The sequence below is a fragment of the Capricornis sumatraensis genome, chromosome 20 (genome assembly GCF_032405125.1).
Source record: "Capricornis sumatraensis isolate serow.1 chromosome 20, serow.2, whole genome shotgun sequence".
NCBI lineage: Eukaryota > Metazoa > Chordata > Mammalia > Artiodactyla > Bovidae > Capricornis > Capricornis sumatraensis.
The window spans coordinates 66,305,106-66,320,045 of NC_091088.1; the positions used below are offsets into that span (position 1 = coordinate 66,305,106).

The following is a 14,940-nucleotide window of genomic DNA, read 5'->3' on the forward strand; positions in this document are numbered from 1 at the left end:
AGTCATGTCTGACTCTTTTGCAACTCCATGTACTGGAGTCCCCCTGGCTCCTGTGTCCATGGGATTCCCCAAGCCAGAACACTGGAGTGGGTTGCCATTTCCTTCTCCAGGGGATCTTCCTGACCCAGGGATCAAACCCATGTCTCTTACATCTCCTATGTTGGCAGGTGGGTTCACCACCACTGGGTTCTAGCACCACCTGGGAAGCCCTTAAGGTATACATAACCCAAGGACAAAACAGCTTTAATGGGGCTGTAACCACAACGCTGAGATATGCCACACATAAGCCCTACTTCAGCTGGGTTCAGGATCCTCTCTGTTGGCCTTCACAGGACATGCCACTGGACTCTAACCACCCAGCCACCCTGTGCCACAGTTCTCCCACTGGCTTTAGCTCTCACCCCAGGTCTCCCAAGCTGTGTTCATCCACGGCATTTGAGTCCTCCAGCTCTCAAAGGCTCCTTCTCCAGGACTTTTTCTCCAGTCTCCCAGACCTGTCTGAGCTCTGGCTGCTGTGAGCCCCGCTCCAAGCTTATCAAACACTCCTATGGGCTCTAGTCCTCCCCTGCCCAGACTCTCAGATTCCCCACCACGGGCTCAAGTCCTTTCCCCAAGTCAACTCCCATCTTCACTTAGGAGTGACCCTCTTAAGATGGCTGACAAAGGTCCATATGGTCAAAGTTATGGTTTTTCCAATAGTCATGTATGGATGTGAGTCGGACAATAAACGCTGAGCACCAAAGAACTGATGCTTTTGAACTGTGGTGTTGGAGACTTGAGAGTCCCTAGAATGGCAAGGAGATCAAACCAGTCCATCCCAAAGGAAATCAGTCCTGAATATTCATTGGAGGGACTGATACTTAAGCTGAAGCTCCAATACTTTGGCCACCTGATGAAAAGAGCTGACTCACTGGAAAAGACCCTGATGCTGGGAAAGATTGAAGGCGGGAGAAGGGGACGACAAAGGATGAGATGGTTACATGGCACCACCGACTCAATGGACATGAGTTTGAACAAGCTCCAGGAGACGGTGAAGGACAGGGAAGCCTAGTGTGCTGCAGTCCAAGGGGCTGCAGAGAGTCAAACACAACTGAGTGACTGAATGATAACTCCTAAGACAGCTCAGGTCCCTTCTGAGTCTACCTGCTCCTTCCATACTCAGGACTTGACCCTGGGCCCCAGCCCCTCCCCCAGGGAAAATCCACTTGCATCCCTGGAGCACTGGCCTCCCCAATCCCCCCTAACCCCCTGCTCTGGGACCTCCAAAACCTGGAGAGGTCCAGTGTGCTGGTTCTGTTCCTTCAACAGGCCATGTGTGAACATTCAGCAAAGACATTGGCTCATATGCAATTTCAGTGTCAGCCATTCTGGTGTTTAGTGACTCCCAGGGCAACCTGACTTTGCATATCCCTGGAATGATGACATTTAACTCATCTCCACTTACTTGACATTTGATGATCTTACATGATTACCTAGGTCTCCTTTCACCTTGTATTTATTATTTTTATTGGCCGCACTGAGCAGCTTGTGGGATCTTAGCCCCTCAACCAGGGGCTGAACCAACGCCCTCGGCAGTGAAAGCGTGGAGTCCTAACCACTGGACTGCCAGGGAAGCCCCTCCCTTCACCTTTCAATTGATTTGCTGTTTTATTATTGACTTGAAGAATTCTTTTTATCCTTTGTGAATCCTTCATCACATTTAAGTAAATGTCTTCTTCCAGTCTGCTTCTTGCTTTTTCATCACCTTCATGATGTCACTTGATGACCGGAACTTTGAACTTTCGATAAATTCCAACTTAATAACTTTTCATTTTCCGTTGAGAGTTTTCTGTGTACTAAGAAATGTTGCCCGCCCCACGGTTATGGCAATCTCCTCTATTTTCTTCTTTTTCTTGGGGTGCACCATGCGGCTTGTGGGATCTTAGTTCCCTGACCAGGGACTGAACCTGCATCCTCCACAGTGGAAGCACAGAGTCCTAACCACTGGACCACCAGGGAAGTCCCTATATTTTCTTACAGAACTCTGACAGACTTTTCTCAACTCACTGCTCCTACAGGATGTCTTCCTGTAATAACTAATAGCAATGCTAATGCTAATGAGAACAACAACAGCAGCTAATATTTATTGAGCTTACACAATATTCCAGATACATGTTCAGGGAGTTCACATGTACCAAACTCATCTAATCACCACGACAGCAGTATTAGTTAGGTGTGATTATCCCCACTTCACGAATAAAGCACAGTGGGTAAGAGCTCCTTTTTCCAGTGTCTCTCAGGCAGTGAGAGGTAGGAGGGTGGTGGTAACAGGTTGGGTTAAATGCCACAAGAAAAGCTCTCCCACAAACTCACTAGCAGAGTTTCACCTTAGAACACATCTGAAATACGACAGAGATGAAGCGGTACTGGAAGGTTTCTATGCTCTCCTTGAAACTAACCTAATCCAGGAGATAACCGCTGACAGCTGAGTATGCTGTGATCAATAAGAAAAAGCGATTCTCCAAATTCACCGCTCACATGACTTCTGATAGTCTATAAGCAGAAGGGCGACCAGTGAAGGCTTCCTTGCATTCACTCTCAACACAAATTTTCCTCATGTCGTGGAAGAAATGAATGTTGAAGGGAGGCCTTTGTACACGAAAGGCTTTTCAACGGCGGGAATCCTCTCATGGTCTCGAAGGTGGTTTCCGTGGTTACATGTGGCCTTTCCACATTCCTTACATTCAGAGGGCTTCTCACCAGTGTGGGTTTTCTGATGCTGTGTCAGCTGGTGGCTGTGACTGAAGGCTTTCCCACACTCCTGACACCCATAGGGCTTAAACCCTGTGTGAATGCGCTCGTGCTTGACAAGGCTCGAGCCGTAGATAAAGGCCTTTCCACACTCCTTGCATTTGTAAGGCGTTTCGCCAGTGTGGATCCTCTCGTGCTGAGTGAGGTGGTAGCCGCAGTTAAAGGCCTTTCCGCATTCTGTACATTTATACGGCTTCTCCCCCGTGTGAATTCTCTCATGCTTCACAAGACTCGAACCCCAACGGAAGGCCTTCCCGCACTCCTTACACTCATGAGGCTTCTCCCCCGTGTGGATTTTCTGATGCTGGGTGAGATAGTTGACGCGGGTGAAGGCCTTGCCGCACTCCTGGCACTCATAGGGCTTCTCCCCTGTGTGGATTCTCTTATGTTGCACAAGGCTCGAGCCACAGATGAAGGCCTTCCCACAGTCCTTACACTCGAAGGGCTTCTCGCCACTGTGAATTCGCTTGTGCTGAATGAGTTTATACACCCGGCTGAAGGTCTTGCCACAGTCTTTGCACTCATAGTCCTTCTCACCGGTGTGGAATCTCTGATGCTGGGTGAGCTCGTCACCGCGCCGGAAGGCCTTCCCGCAGTCCTTACACTCGTAGGGCTTCTCTCCCGTGTGGATTCGCCTATGGATCACGAGGCTCGAGCCCCATCGGAAGGCCTTCCCGCAGTCTTTACATTCATAAGGTTTCTCGCCAGTGTGGATTTTCTGATGCTGAGTAAGCTGATTGCCCCAACGGAAGGCCTTTTTACATTCTTTACATTGATAAGGCTTCTCACCTGTATGAATCTTCTGATGCTGAGTAAGCTGATAGCCTCGGCTAAAGGCCTTCCCACATTCCTTACATTCATAGGAATTTTCCCTGTTAGGGAGTCTCTGCTGCGGCCGAACAGGGGTGCTTTCTCTATAAGCGGGGGTATCCCCACAGCTGATTATCCTTTGACTGGCACGTCCCTCTTGAGGGGCCCGTGATCTGTCCAGCTCACCTTCACATGTCCAGCCAAGGCCACGGGATTTACTTTTTCTATTTGAGGTCCGTTTGGAAAAATTCATCCCACAAGTGTTCTTTTGTGAAGGTAAACTCATGGTCTCGTATGGTGATTCCAAATCTGGAAGAAAAAAAAAAAAAACACACACACACACAAAAAAACAAAAAAATCCAACATATTTTGTTATTTTTTAAGGAAACAAAACCAAAACTAATCACAAACCAAAACCTTCTCTAACAGAAATAAAACTTCTCCAGTGGGAAAAATATGAATCACCGAGAGCTCTTATTAAGATGCAGATTCCATGTCTAGCATCACAATACTTAATGAGGAAGCACTGGAGACATTCCTGCTAAAATCAAACCCAAAAGGCACTGACTATTATGAATAGCTCTACTATTTCCTATCAGCTATAAAAATTAAGCAAAAAAAACCCCAAAAACAAAAAAACCTGGATGGACAAATCTCAAAAATGAAGATGAAAAAGATCACAATTTGTAGATGCGATGACAAGCCTGGAAAACCAAGAAAATCAAATATACTACGACTGTAAAAAACAAAAAGATATAGTTGGATGGTTGTGTATATATATATACACACACACACACGCACACACGCACACACACGTACTATCATTAAAAGTAATTCCTGATACAAAGATTCAACATTCAAAAGATGATGTGTAGAAGTAAATTTAATAATAAAACTGTGAAACACTTATGAGGCAATGCTTAGAATAATCTGAGCATCGATAAAGATGCTAACTCAAGGGACTATGAAACATCAAACATTTAAATTCATGAGTTTATAGAGACACTAGAAAAATGTTAAATGGCCAACTTAGAGCAGGCTAGAACACCAACCCTTTGTTATTAAAAGCTATTACTTTTTTTTCCTTAAAAGAACAAAGATTTAGCTTTCAATGTGAGCAGTTCCACTACACCACCAATAAGCAGGTGGATCAAGGTTTCTCTTTAAAGAATTATTACAGTGAACAAATGAAGAGGCAATGATAAAATATCATTTTGAACCCCCATAAAATACTGAATCTTGGTACTGAGTGTCAGCAACTGCTAATGACATGAAAAGAGACACAAGCAGATGTTGCTTCATGATGGAAGAATAGAGCACCCAAGAAGCAGTATCACCCCCCCAAAAAAATAATAATTATTATATATATATACATACATATATATAAATAAAATGAAGAAAGCACATGAAGCTAGGAAAATAACCACATTTCAGAAACTACCAATGGCACAGGGTCCTGTTTCCTATGCCCTTGTCTTTCAACAGGGGTGAAACATGAGAAGGAAAATCAACTGGGAGGGAAACAGGGAAGATCAACTTTAAGGTGGTAACTTCTTCCTCAGAGGCCCTGGGCCTGAGACCTTTGTGGAGACGCCCCCAAAACACCTCAAGGGGGGCAACTGCTCCCTGCCTGAGGTCTGCTCTGCACTGTTTTGGTATCTTTTCCCCTCAACGATCAAACCTCTCTCCCTTGCTTCCATAAGAGCATTGTGTCTGGCACAGAAATGAGATGTCTTGCTTTCAAAAGAAGAGAAACTCCACAAGAGGCAGAACTTGGGAAAAAACTTGTTGGCTCAAGATTTTTTTGATTGCATTTCAGTCAAATGTGTCACAATCTAAATGTCAAAATGATAAAAGACTTCAGGAAACAGAAAGGACTGGAGGACAAAGAGGAAACCAGATGGGTAGATAAAGGGTCTTGTTTTAAGCTTATAGAGGCAAGTAGAACATGGCTGAATGTATGGATCTGGGGGCCAGAAACCTTAGGTTCCATCTTTGCTTCTGCCTCCTTGACTGACCAAGTCACCCTGTGCCCCAGCATACTGATCTACAGTAATATAATAACTGCTCCTATCGATAAACTAGTGAGGATGGGATGAAAGATATTAATACACACACACACCATGCTCAGGATGCTTCCTGGTATATAGTAAGCACAACATTAGCCATGCATATTATGGCTGTTATTTCACTAACAGAAAAATATTAAATTTCCTTATAAACAAGATGATATCATCTGGTGTTTAACTCAGAATTCACAGATTATAACTTTCAACTTCACTTCAGGTCCAGTGTGTAGGGAGTGGAATATGCTTAGTGTGGTTTTACCTGGATTCTGTTTGTTCAGTTTGCATCTACACAGAGGCTGGCATGCTAGAGAAACTCATGTCATGTGTCAGGCCATCTTCCCTAAAGGTGGGTCCCCACAGTACCACCAACAGCAATCTGGGTGTAAACATGGGCTCATAGCATGAAGCTTGGTTTCTCCAAAGATGGTCATGAAATAAACAAATACATTCATTCTCATAAGTTAAGTAACCCTAATCAACCCTTTGGTCATTAAGGAAGAGAAATAATTACATGAGGGCCAGACAGTGGTAGGAAGATGGCTGATGGGTGAGGAGGTAGAGGTGTACACGTGATGCCCATTTCCGACTGGACAAAGCTCAAAATGTCCCTTGGGAGCAGGAAGAAAGAAATTCAATGAGGCTCTTGAAAGGCGGTCCTGAAGCTCACCACGGAGGGAGCTGATGGTGCGGGCACAGAGTCCAGGTTGTCCGAGGCAGGGAACTTACCAAGTGAGACCAGGTTACTGTAGTTCTCCAGCATCACATCCCAGTACAAGTCCCTCTGCCTGGAGTCCAGACAGGCCCACTCCTCCTGAGAGAAGTCGATGGCCACATCCGAGAAGGTCACCAAACCCTCGCGTCCCTGATGGAGTAGAAGGACATAACTTCAAGATGAAGGAGGGGGAGGGAGGCCCCTACTCTGTGCAGGGGTGGACACAGTGAGCAGATTAAAGGCCTGGGACCTGGGTCGGGGCCAGGGAAGTCACCGCTGCGACTCACGCTTAGCCCCTCCTGCTGCAAGGAAGACAATTGACACCCTGGGGTACTCTAACCATGCCATTCTGCCAGGAAATGGCTAAAACAGGCCCAGGTTTCTCTTGTTCACAAGTACTGAGCCTGCTACATGCCTGTCTCATAAATTCTCAGCAAGCGTGCATTCCTACAGCATTTCTGTTCTGTTTAAGGAGAAAAAAAAAAAAAAGCCAGGGGTTTGCTTCCTGAATATAAAATCTTTTATCTTAGAAAATCAGGCTTGCAGGTTTGAATGTTTTCAAGCTTCAGGCTCATCATTTTGACAGATTATCTTTTACGCGGTCGGCCTTTGTGATGACAAAAGCAGTTTTTGTTTTTGACTCCATCATATTGAGAGGGTAACAGGTAGGAAGGCCAAGGGTCTCCAAATGAGGAAACAGGCTGTAACTCTTTAATCTCTCTCTCCCTGAAGTGGCAGGAAGAAACAAACTACAAGTGTCGATTTTTTTCCTTGCCTATACAAAATTAAAAGGAGGTTTCTCTTAAAATTCTGTGTTGCCATGGCAACACTTGGTTCCACCTGAACTCAACTTTTCTCAAACCTTGAGCTAACCAATGCGCTTCTCTTATGGAAATGCTTTTCTTAAGCTATGTTAATGAAATCATGTATCTGCTTTGGAATTTGCCTTTCTTCAAAATGGTTCCACCTGAGACTAACTTTTTTCCTTTTCTCAAACCTTGGCTGATAACAGCTCAACAAACCAGTATTCGTATCAATTGTTTTATGGCTGGGGGATGACACACCTGTTCTATCCTATCTCAAAAATGCATATTGTGGGAAAGGGGGCTGGTTAAACTCCCTCAGCCTTGAGGTGTCTCTCTTATCTGATTAATAGCTTTCTAACAAACAAAAAACAGCTTGCTAAAATCTAACATGGGGGGCACTCTCCACCCCTCTTCTGATGTTTATGTCAGAAGCTTCTCTGTCTCTTAATAAAACTCTACTACACAAAAGTTCTTGAGTCATCAAGCCTGGTCCCTGATCCTGAAGCTAAATCTTCTTCACAGATCACAAATCTGACACTGTTCACTGTAAGCTGTCAATATGAATGGATTAGACTGAATTATTAGTCACACATTTAGGTTGAGTCAGATGTCTTAAGTTCCCCGATTCCAGGAGTATATGATCATCTATTAATTTGACCTGAAATGACCTTCTCACCTGTTAATTATCCACTAACCCTGCCTTTTCTTTTTTCCTGATTTAGATGAAATAAGTATCAAACGATTTGGAAGCACAGAGACAGGTCTGTTTAAAACAAAATTCAGGGACTTCCCTGATGGTCCAGTGGTTAAGAATCTGCCTGCCAATGCAAAAGACACAGGTTTGATTCCTGGTCCAGGAAGATCCCACATGCCTCAGGGCAACTAGGCCCATGTGCTATAACTACTGAGCATGCCCACCCTAGAGCTCATGTTCCAAAACAAGAGAAACCTCCACAATGAAAACCCTGGGCACAGCAACTAGAGAGTAGCCCTCTAGTTACTGCAACAAGAGAAAGCCCATGTGCAGCAACGAAGACTCAGGGCAGCCAAAAATAAACAAAATTAAAACAAACAAACAAAATTCATCTCCTGGGTCCCCTGACAGGAACATGATCTCTGAGCCAGGACTTCATCACACTCCAATTCTTCATAAAGCATGAGCCTGGGAAGATCAGTGGAGGTGAGAGAGGACTCTCATGTGGTCATATGGGACCAACATCTAGAACTCATCAAATCGTGGACCTGACTCAAATATTTCTCCCGAGGTAGTTTCTGCTTCCATTGTTGCAATTACTCGACAAAAAAAGTGAGCAGAGGAGGGTTCCGTGAAAAACTTTAGCCACAGAGGTGAGCACAGGGCTACATGGCATCATTATTTGCTGCAGCAGGAAGAGCAGGGGAGCAGGTCTTCAGTGGAACTCACTTGGGCAGGAGGCTTCACAGTATTTCACAGAAGTATGCACAGGACCCAGACATCACAGCTCAAGATGGAAAGAGAAACACACTCACGTGGGCCATAGTTCTAGAATTCAAGGACTGATCAGTGCTCCTGGGGTCTCCTTTACTGAAGACACAAAATCCAGAAATGCCAGATCTATAAGAGGAAAACAAGGCTTGAAAATAAGTGCACCCTGGTCCCCAAATGACTTAGTACAGCCTTCTCACTCCTCCACCTTCGCTGCCAAAGAACTCCATCTTCTTCCCCTACAGCTCCCCCACAAAAACACACCTGGAGAAGATTAGAAGGATTCTGGAAAAATCAAGTTCTCCTTGACACTCCAGGAAACCCAGCTGCATAGATGGGGCAGAGGAGCGCTTATTTTATGTCTTGAAATTAGATCTGACACTGGAGTGGGAGGATTCCTGGCCAGCTTCCTGGTGCGGGGAAAATCCAGCCTTGAGCAAAGAAAGGTGCAGCCTTTGCCCTCAGCCTCTGAGAGGTAATGGACATTGCATATAACAGGGATGTCTTTGCTTTGGGTAGGGGCAAGTCACACCGCACCTTAGGGTGGGTACTGGCCACACCAGGAAGACCACTCAGGTGATGGGTGGGGATGGGGAGACCATGGGTCATGGGCTATGAGTTGACTTGGGGACTGAGATCAACATCTGGACAACAAATCAATCACCTACATCCACAAGACCAATCAATTATGTCCACATGATGAAGCCGCAGTGAAAACTCCAGACACTGAAGCTCAGGTGTGCTTCCCTGGCTGGCAGTACTCTGAGCATACTGTCACTCGCTGATGTTGGCACAATAGCTGGCGTCCTGACTTCACTGGGAGAAGGCACCGGAAGCCCCAGGGTGGGAACTTGCTGGGCCTTACCCTGTGCACCTGCCTCCTCGGCGGCTGTTAGTCTGCATCCTGCCCTGTCATTCACAGGAACCGGGACTAGCGCAGCATTTGGTGAGTTCCAAGAGTCCCTTCTAGTCCTGAGTTATGAAACCTCAGGGTGGTTTAGGGAAGCTCCTGAACCTGCCTTCGGTGTGACGGCAGAGCGGGGTTTTGTGTGGAGACCAGGCCCTCAAATTTCACTGAAGGTGGCTAGGGGACTCTGGGCAGAGGGCCCATTATGGTCATTCACACCGTCCCAGGTGGGAGGGGCTGCACCATGCCAACTCGAGCTCTTCTGGCCTCTGGACAGGGTGAAGTCACCAAGACTTGGCAGGCAGACAAGGCGGAGAGAGAACTACCCAGATAAGATCTGGCATTCTGAATTCAGCAAAGCTGGCTGCATAAATACAGGTAGAACATCAAAGTGAAAATGTACTAGAGGGCTATTCAATGCTAAGTCAGAAGAAATACTTGAAGACATGAAAAATTTTTCAGGTATATTGTCAGTAGGAAAATCAGGCTATTGAAATGATGTTTCTCAATATGCATATATACATATTTATATACAATATACACCATGATCAAGATATTTGTACCTATATAGATATAAACACACATACATGTTGAGACAGATTCTCAAAAGATAAAGATCCACTCTCTTTCTCAAAGGGGACCTCTTGAACTTGTAGAAATATCTCTGAATAACTTATTTTGGGGATTTTTTTTTTTTAAAATCTGAATGACATCTCATTTCTTTTTACTTCCTAATACCTAAACCAACTCTGTGATGTCTACATCTTCCCATATATGTTGGAGGACTGACTGGGAAAAAAATGGCTAAAATGCCAAGATGCCCCACAGATACTGATAGGTACCTTGATGTTGCTTAGTCTTAAAGGGAGGGTGAGCTCTCGTTTTGAACCTGTCCTTCAGCCAGTGTCCTGTAGATAAACACTAAATCACCTAACCCTGCTAGCATTTTTGTTGCATGCAACGCTATTAGAAGAAAATATGAAAGGTATAAAACATAGAAAATAAATTCATTTATTGACACATAGAATCCGTCATTTGGAAGTACTTTGGTCATGATCTGACATCATGAGAATGAAGCCCTCTTCCTAGCAGCTCTCAGCGTACATCACCCAGAATTCTCTAAACCCATAAATCCATAAGCTCATGAGGAAAACCTCTGATTCCAACAGAGTGGCAGCCTACAAAATACCTGACCAGTTCCTCTTAAAACCACCAACGTTGTCAGAAACAAGGGAAGTGTGAGAAATCAACACAGCCTAGAGGAGCTTAAGGAGACATGACAACATTACATGAAATGTAATGTGGTATTCTGGATGGGATCCCAGGATCCCACAGATGAAAACCACTGCGTAAAAACTAGGGAAACCTGTGGGACTTCCCAGGTGGTCCAGCGGTTAAGATGTTGGCAGTTCCACTGCAGGGGGTGAGGGTTCGATCCCTGGTGGGGGAACTAATACCCCACATGCCTCACAGCCAGATAATAACAAAAAAAATAAATAAATAAACATAGTCAAAACTGTTTTTAAAAAAGCACTAAGGAAATCTGAATGAATAAAGCACGGATTTCAGTTAACAGTAAGGTTCCAGAATCGGCTCATTAATTGTAACTAATATCCTATACTAATATGAGTTGTAAATAATAGGAGAAACTGGGTGCAGGGTACCTGGGAATTCTGTGTACTATCATTGCATTTTTTCTGTAAAACTAAAACTGTTCTAACTGAAAAAAAAAAAAAGGTTCTAAAAATACAATCTATTAAAAAGAACAATCTGCAACCACATGTGGCCCACAAAGCACAAAATATTTAATATGTGACCCTTTAGAGAAAAAGTTTGCCAAACCCTGCTTGAGATCCAGAACCCACATGCAGTATCAAACCATACTGCCTCTCACCATTAGTAAAAAGATGTAACTGAAACTGTCAGACCTCAAATAAGACCTGGCTGATACAACAAATTTCTATTTACTGATTACTAGAGGAAAAAAAACCAACAACCTTGCCTTCAATGACAAAGACCTTTGCTCAAACCCCATTCTTAAAAACCTCACAAAGCTGAACACTTTGTCATTAACTGACTAAAACAATCAAACTCTTCTCCTTTCTTACTATGTTCTGAAAGTCAGTCCTGTGCAAAAGACCAAAGATATGTAGCCTTTGAGTCCACCTAAAAATTAATGTCATAATGATATTATATTACCATATCACATGCTAAAACTGCTAACATTAACCTCCCGGTAGTATCCCTCGATTCTACTGGATTCTTAGAAGATCACACAGGAAGATGTGAACAATTTACCTACTGAATATGTGAGTACTCATGGGAGAGGGCTAGTCAACGGGGAAGACACCTGCACAATTGCTTGGAAAGCAATTACTGAGTTAATACTGAGGACATTTCAGGTCAAGGAAGGCAAATATTCTTAAGTGCTACAGATTCAGGTCATTCACTGAACAAAAAGTTCACCTGGAACTTGATGTGAAGATCTGTGATAATCTGTCTTCTTCTTCAGAATGCTTTTTCTGGAGGGCAGCTGGCCTTGAGGAAAGAAAGGACAGAATGAGACACTGGGGCCTTTTCGGAGCACAGACTACATCGGGAAATACCCTCCCATTTCCAGTCTCAAAATGAAGTAATCGCTTTCCTCAAAGACTAAATTGGCAAACCAAAAACTACACTCCCTGACACATAGCTGTACTTTTTTGTTGCCTGCCTAAGTTCAGCTATTTCACACCAGTATTTTTGAACCAAACCCTTTCAGGGAAAGCTGTGTCAGTCTTGAAAAATCAAAGTTACATAGTTAAAGGCCATAAAGAGATGTTTTCATTCTTCCTAGTTTAAAGAAAAGAGACTTTAAGTAGTGAGCGTCACACAGAAAAATCTAATTAAAGAGCTAAAATTAATTTTAAGGAAAGCATGGGCCCAACCCTGGGTAAGAGCATAAGTCTTTAAAAAGCTAAAAAAAAAAAAAAGAGAGAGAGAGAGAGAAAATACCCTCCAAGACCACACCTAAGATGTGGTACATATGTACGATGGAATATTACTCAGTCATAAAAAGGAATGAAACTGGATCATTTGTAGAGACGTGGATGGACCTACAGTCTCTCAGAGTGAAGTTAGAAAAACAAATATCATGTATTAACGCGTATGTGTGGAATCTAGAAAAATGGTACAGATGAACCGAGTTCCAGGGCAGGAATGGGGACACGGATCTACAGAATGGACATGTGGACACAGGGCTGGGGCAGGGAGAAGTGGGTGGGATGAACTGGGAGATTAGGACTGACATATACAAGCTACCAAGTGTAAAACAACCAGTGGGGAGTGCTGTATAGCAAGCAGCTCAGCTTGGTGCTCTGTGATGACCTAGAGGGGTGGGATTGGTGGGGGGTGCTGGGAGGCAGGTCCAAGAGGAAGGGGGTATAAATATACTTACAGCTGATCCACTTGTTGTACAGCAGAAATTAACACAACATTGTGAAGCAATTATACTCAAAAAAAGCACCAAAAACAAGAAGGGTGCACCCAGATGTATTTCAGAGATTCCAGGAAACTAGGCTCTACTAATTGGGGGTACCCCGCCGGCTCCCACCCCTTCCCTACCCGGCACCTCCCAGGTCAGGGACCTCTCCCTTCCAAAATAGAATCTTTTCCCCCCAAGACCCTTCCATCTTGTCACTCAGTGGCCTGGACTTTGGAAGGACGGCACCTCTAGCTCTAAAGTCGCCATCTCATGACGACACCTGTGTCAATTCCTGTCATTTTCATTACAAGGTTCGGGCTCCCACGTCTCTTGGAGGCCGCTGTGTCCCCGCAAGTACTGCACGGTAGGAGGGCGGGGGGACCAGCGGAGACACCGGAGCTACAGGTGATACCGTCACACACCCCCTCCCCGTGCTCACTCAATCCGTGCCCACACACCCGGCGGCCAGCCTGCACCTGTCACAGCTGAACAAACTCACACACCGCGGCTGCGACACACCGCCTGACGCCCCCGCCAGAGACAAGGCGCCCGGCTCCGCCAACCCCACAGACACGTCAAGGCGGCTCTCACAGCCCCGCCGTCCGCGCCAGAGCCCACGCGCGTGGAACTCACGCGGAGCGGAGCGGAGGCGTCCGAGCCGAGGCTCACACGCACCAGGGATGGGTGGGCGGGCACAGCCGCGGGGATGAGGTCGGGTCGCCTCCCCCCTTCACACACTCACGCGCAAGTGCGTCACAATCGCAGGGACCCGGCCGGTGTCCCTCACCGACGCCCACGCGCACCTCAGTCTGTAGACAAGGCCGAGCCCCATCACACACACACATATACCCACACATACACACACACGCGCGCACACGCTCGCACTCCCTCCGCAGCGGCTCCCGAAGCCACAGGCCGACGCTCCGTTTCGGGCCTCCTGACCTTTTTCCTCACCGCCACCGCCCGCCGCTTTCCACTTCAGGTTTCCTCCCGGGATGCTAATTACTCACGGCTCTGGGCCCAACAACTAACACGGTGTCGGGAGGGAGTGAGCGCAGCCGTGCAGGTTAACTCCAGACAGCGTCGCCAGGAAACCAGAGCTTGAAAAAAAAAAAAAAACGCGCAGAAAGCGCATCTCCCAGCATGCAGCTCCCGGCGAGGCTAATAGGCTCGTGCCCCCAGAGCCCTCTGGGAAACGTAGTCCAAAAAACGGGGAATTTGCGGAGCTGAAAGCTCATGGGCTCTTTTTCCCAGCATGCAACTCCGCACCGGCCCGTCTAGAGCTGTGTCTCAGAGCCTTCTGGGAAGTGTAGTTCTCATCTCGGGTAATACACAGGGTTCCTCAGAAGGCATCCCTCCCTGCGTATAAAGGAGCTGTGGCCCCCAGACTTGCGACGGAGTGTATTGCAGAGTCGCAGAGTTTGTAAATGCTGGGAATCCTGCCAGCCGTTCAGATTTCTTTTATTACTCATTTTAGTATTAGTATCATTACTGCTACTACTTAAAAAAAGAAAAAATCCTTTTTATTTTATACTGGAGTATAAATGCAACGCACACCAGTATTGTTTGCCTGGAAAATTCTAAGGACAGAGGAGCCTGGTGAGCTGCAGTCTATGAGGATGCAGAGTCAGACAGGGCTGAGCACAAATTACACTTATAGCTGATTAATAATGTGGTGATAGTTTCAGGTAGACAGCAAAGGAACTCAGCCACGCATATATATGTATCCACTCTCCCCCAAATTCCCCTCCCATCCAGGCTGCCACGTGACTTTGAGCAGAGTTCCCTGTGTTATACAGTAGGACCTTGTTGGTTATTCATCTTAAATATAGCACTGTACATGTCCATCCCAAACTTCCTAACTGTCCCTTTCCTCCTCCTTCTAACAGGGAAAAAAAGCTTTATTAAGTTCTTACAT

General features: G+C 45.6%; 1 protein-coding gene across 1 annotated transcript; it reads right to left on the bottom strand.

The window, feature by feature from the left end:
- Positions 1 to 2,593: 2,593 nt before the first annotated feature.
- ZNF331 (zinc finger protein 331) lies at positions 2,594 to 8,705 on the bottom strand. The gene is made up of 3 exons (XM_068993482.1): positions 8,697 to 8,705; positions 6,396 to 6,531; positions 2,594 to 3,909 (listed from the first exon to the last, which is right to left on the bottom strand). Exons 1-3 carry the CDS (start codon positions 8,703 to 8,705, stop codon positions 2,594 to 2,596), a joined length of 1,461 nt encoding a protein of 486 aa, XP_068849583.1.
- Between the last annotated feature and the right edge of the window lie 6,235 nt (positions 8,706 to 14,940).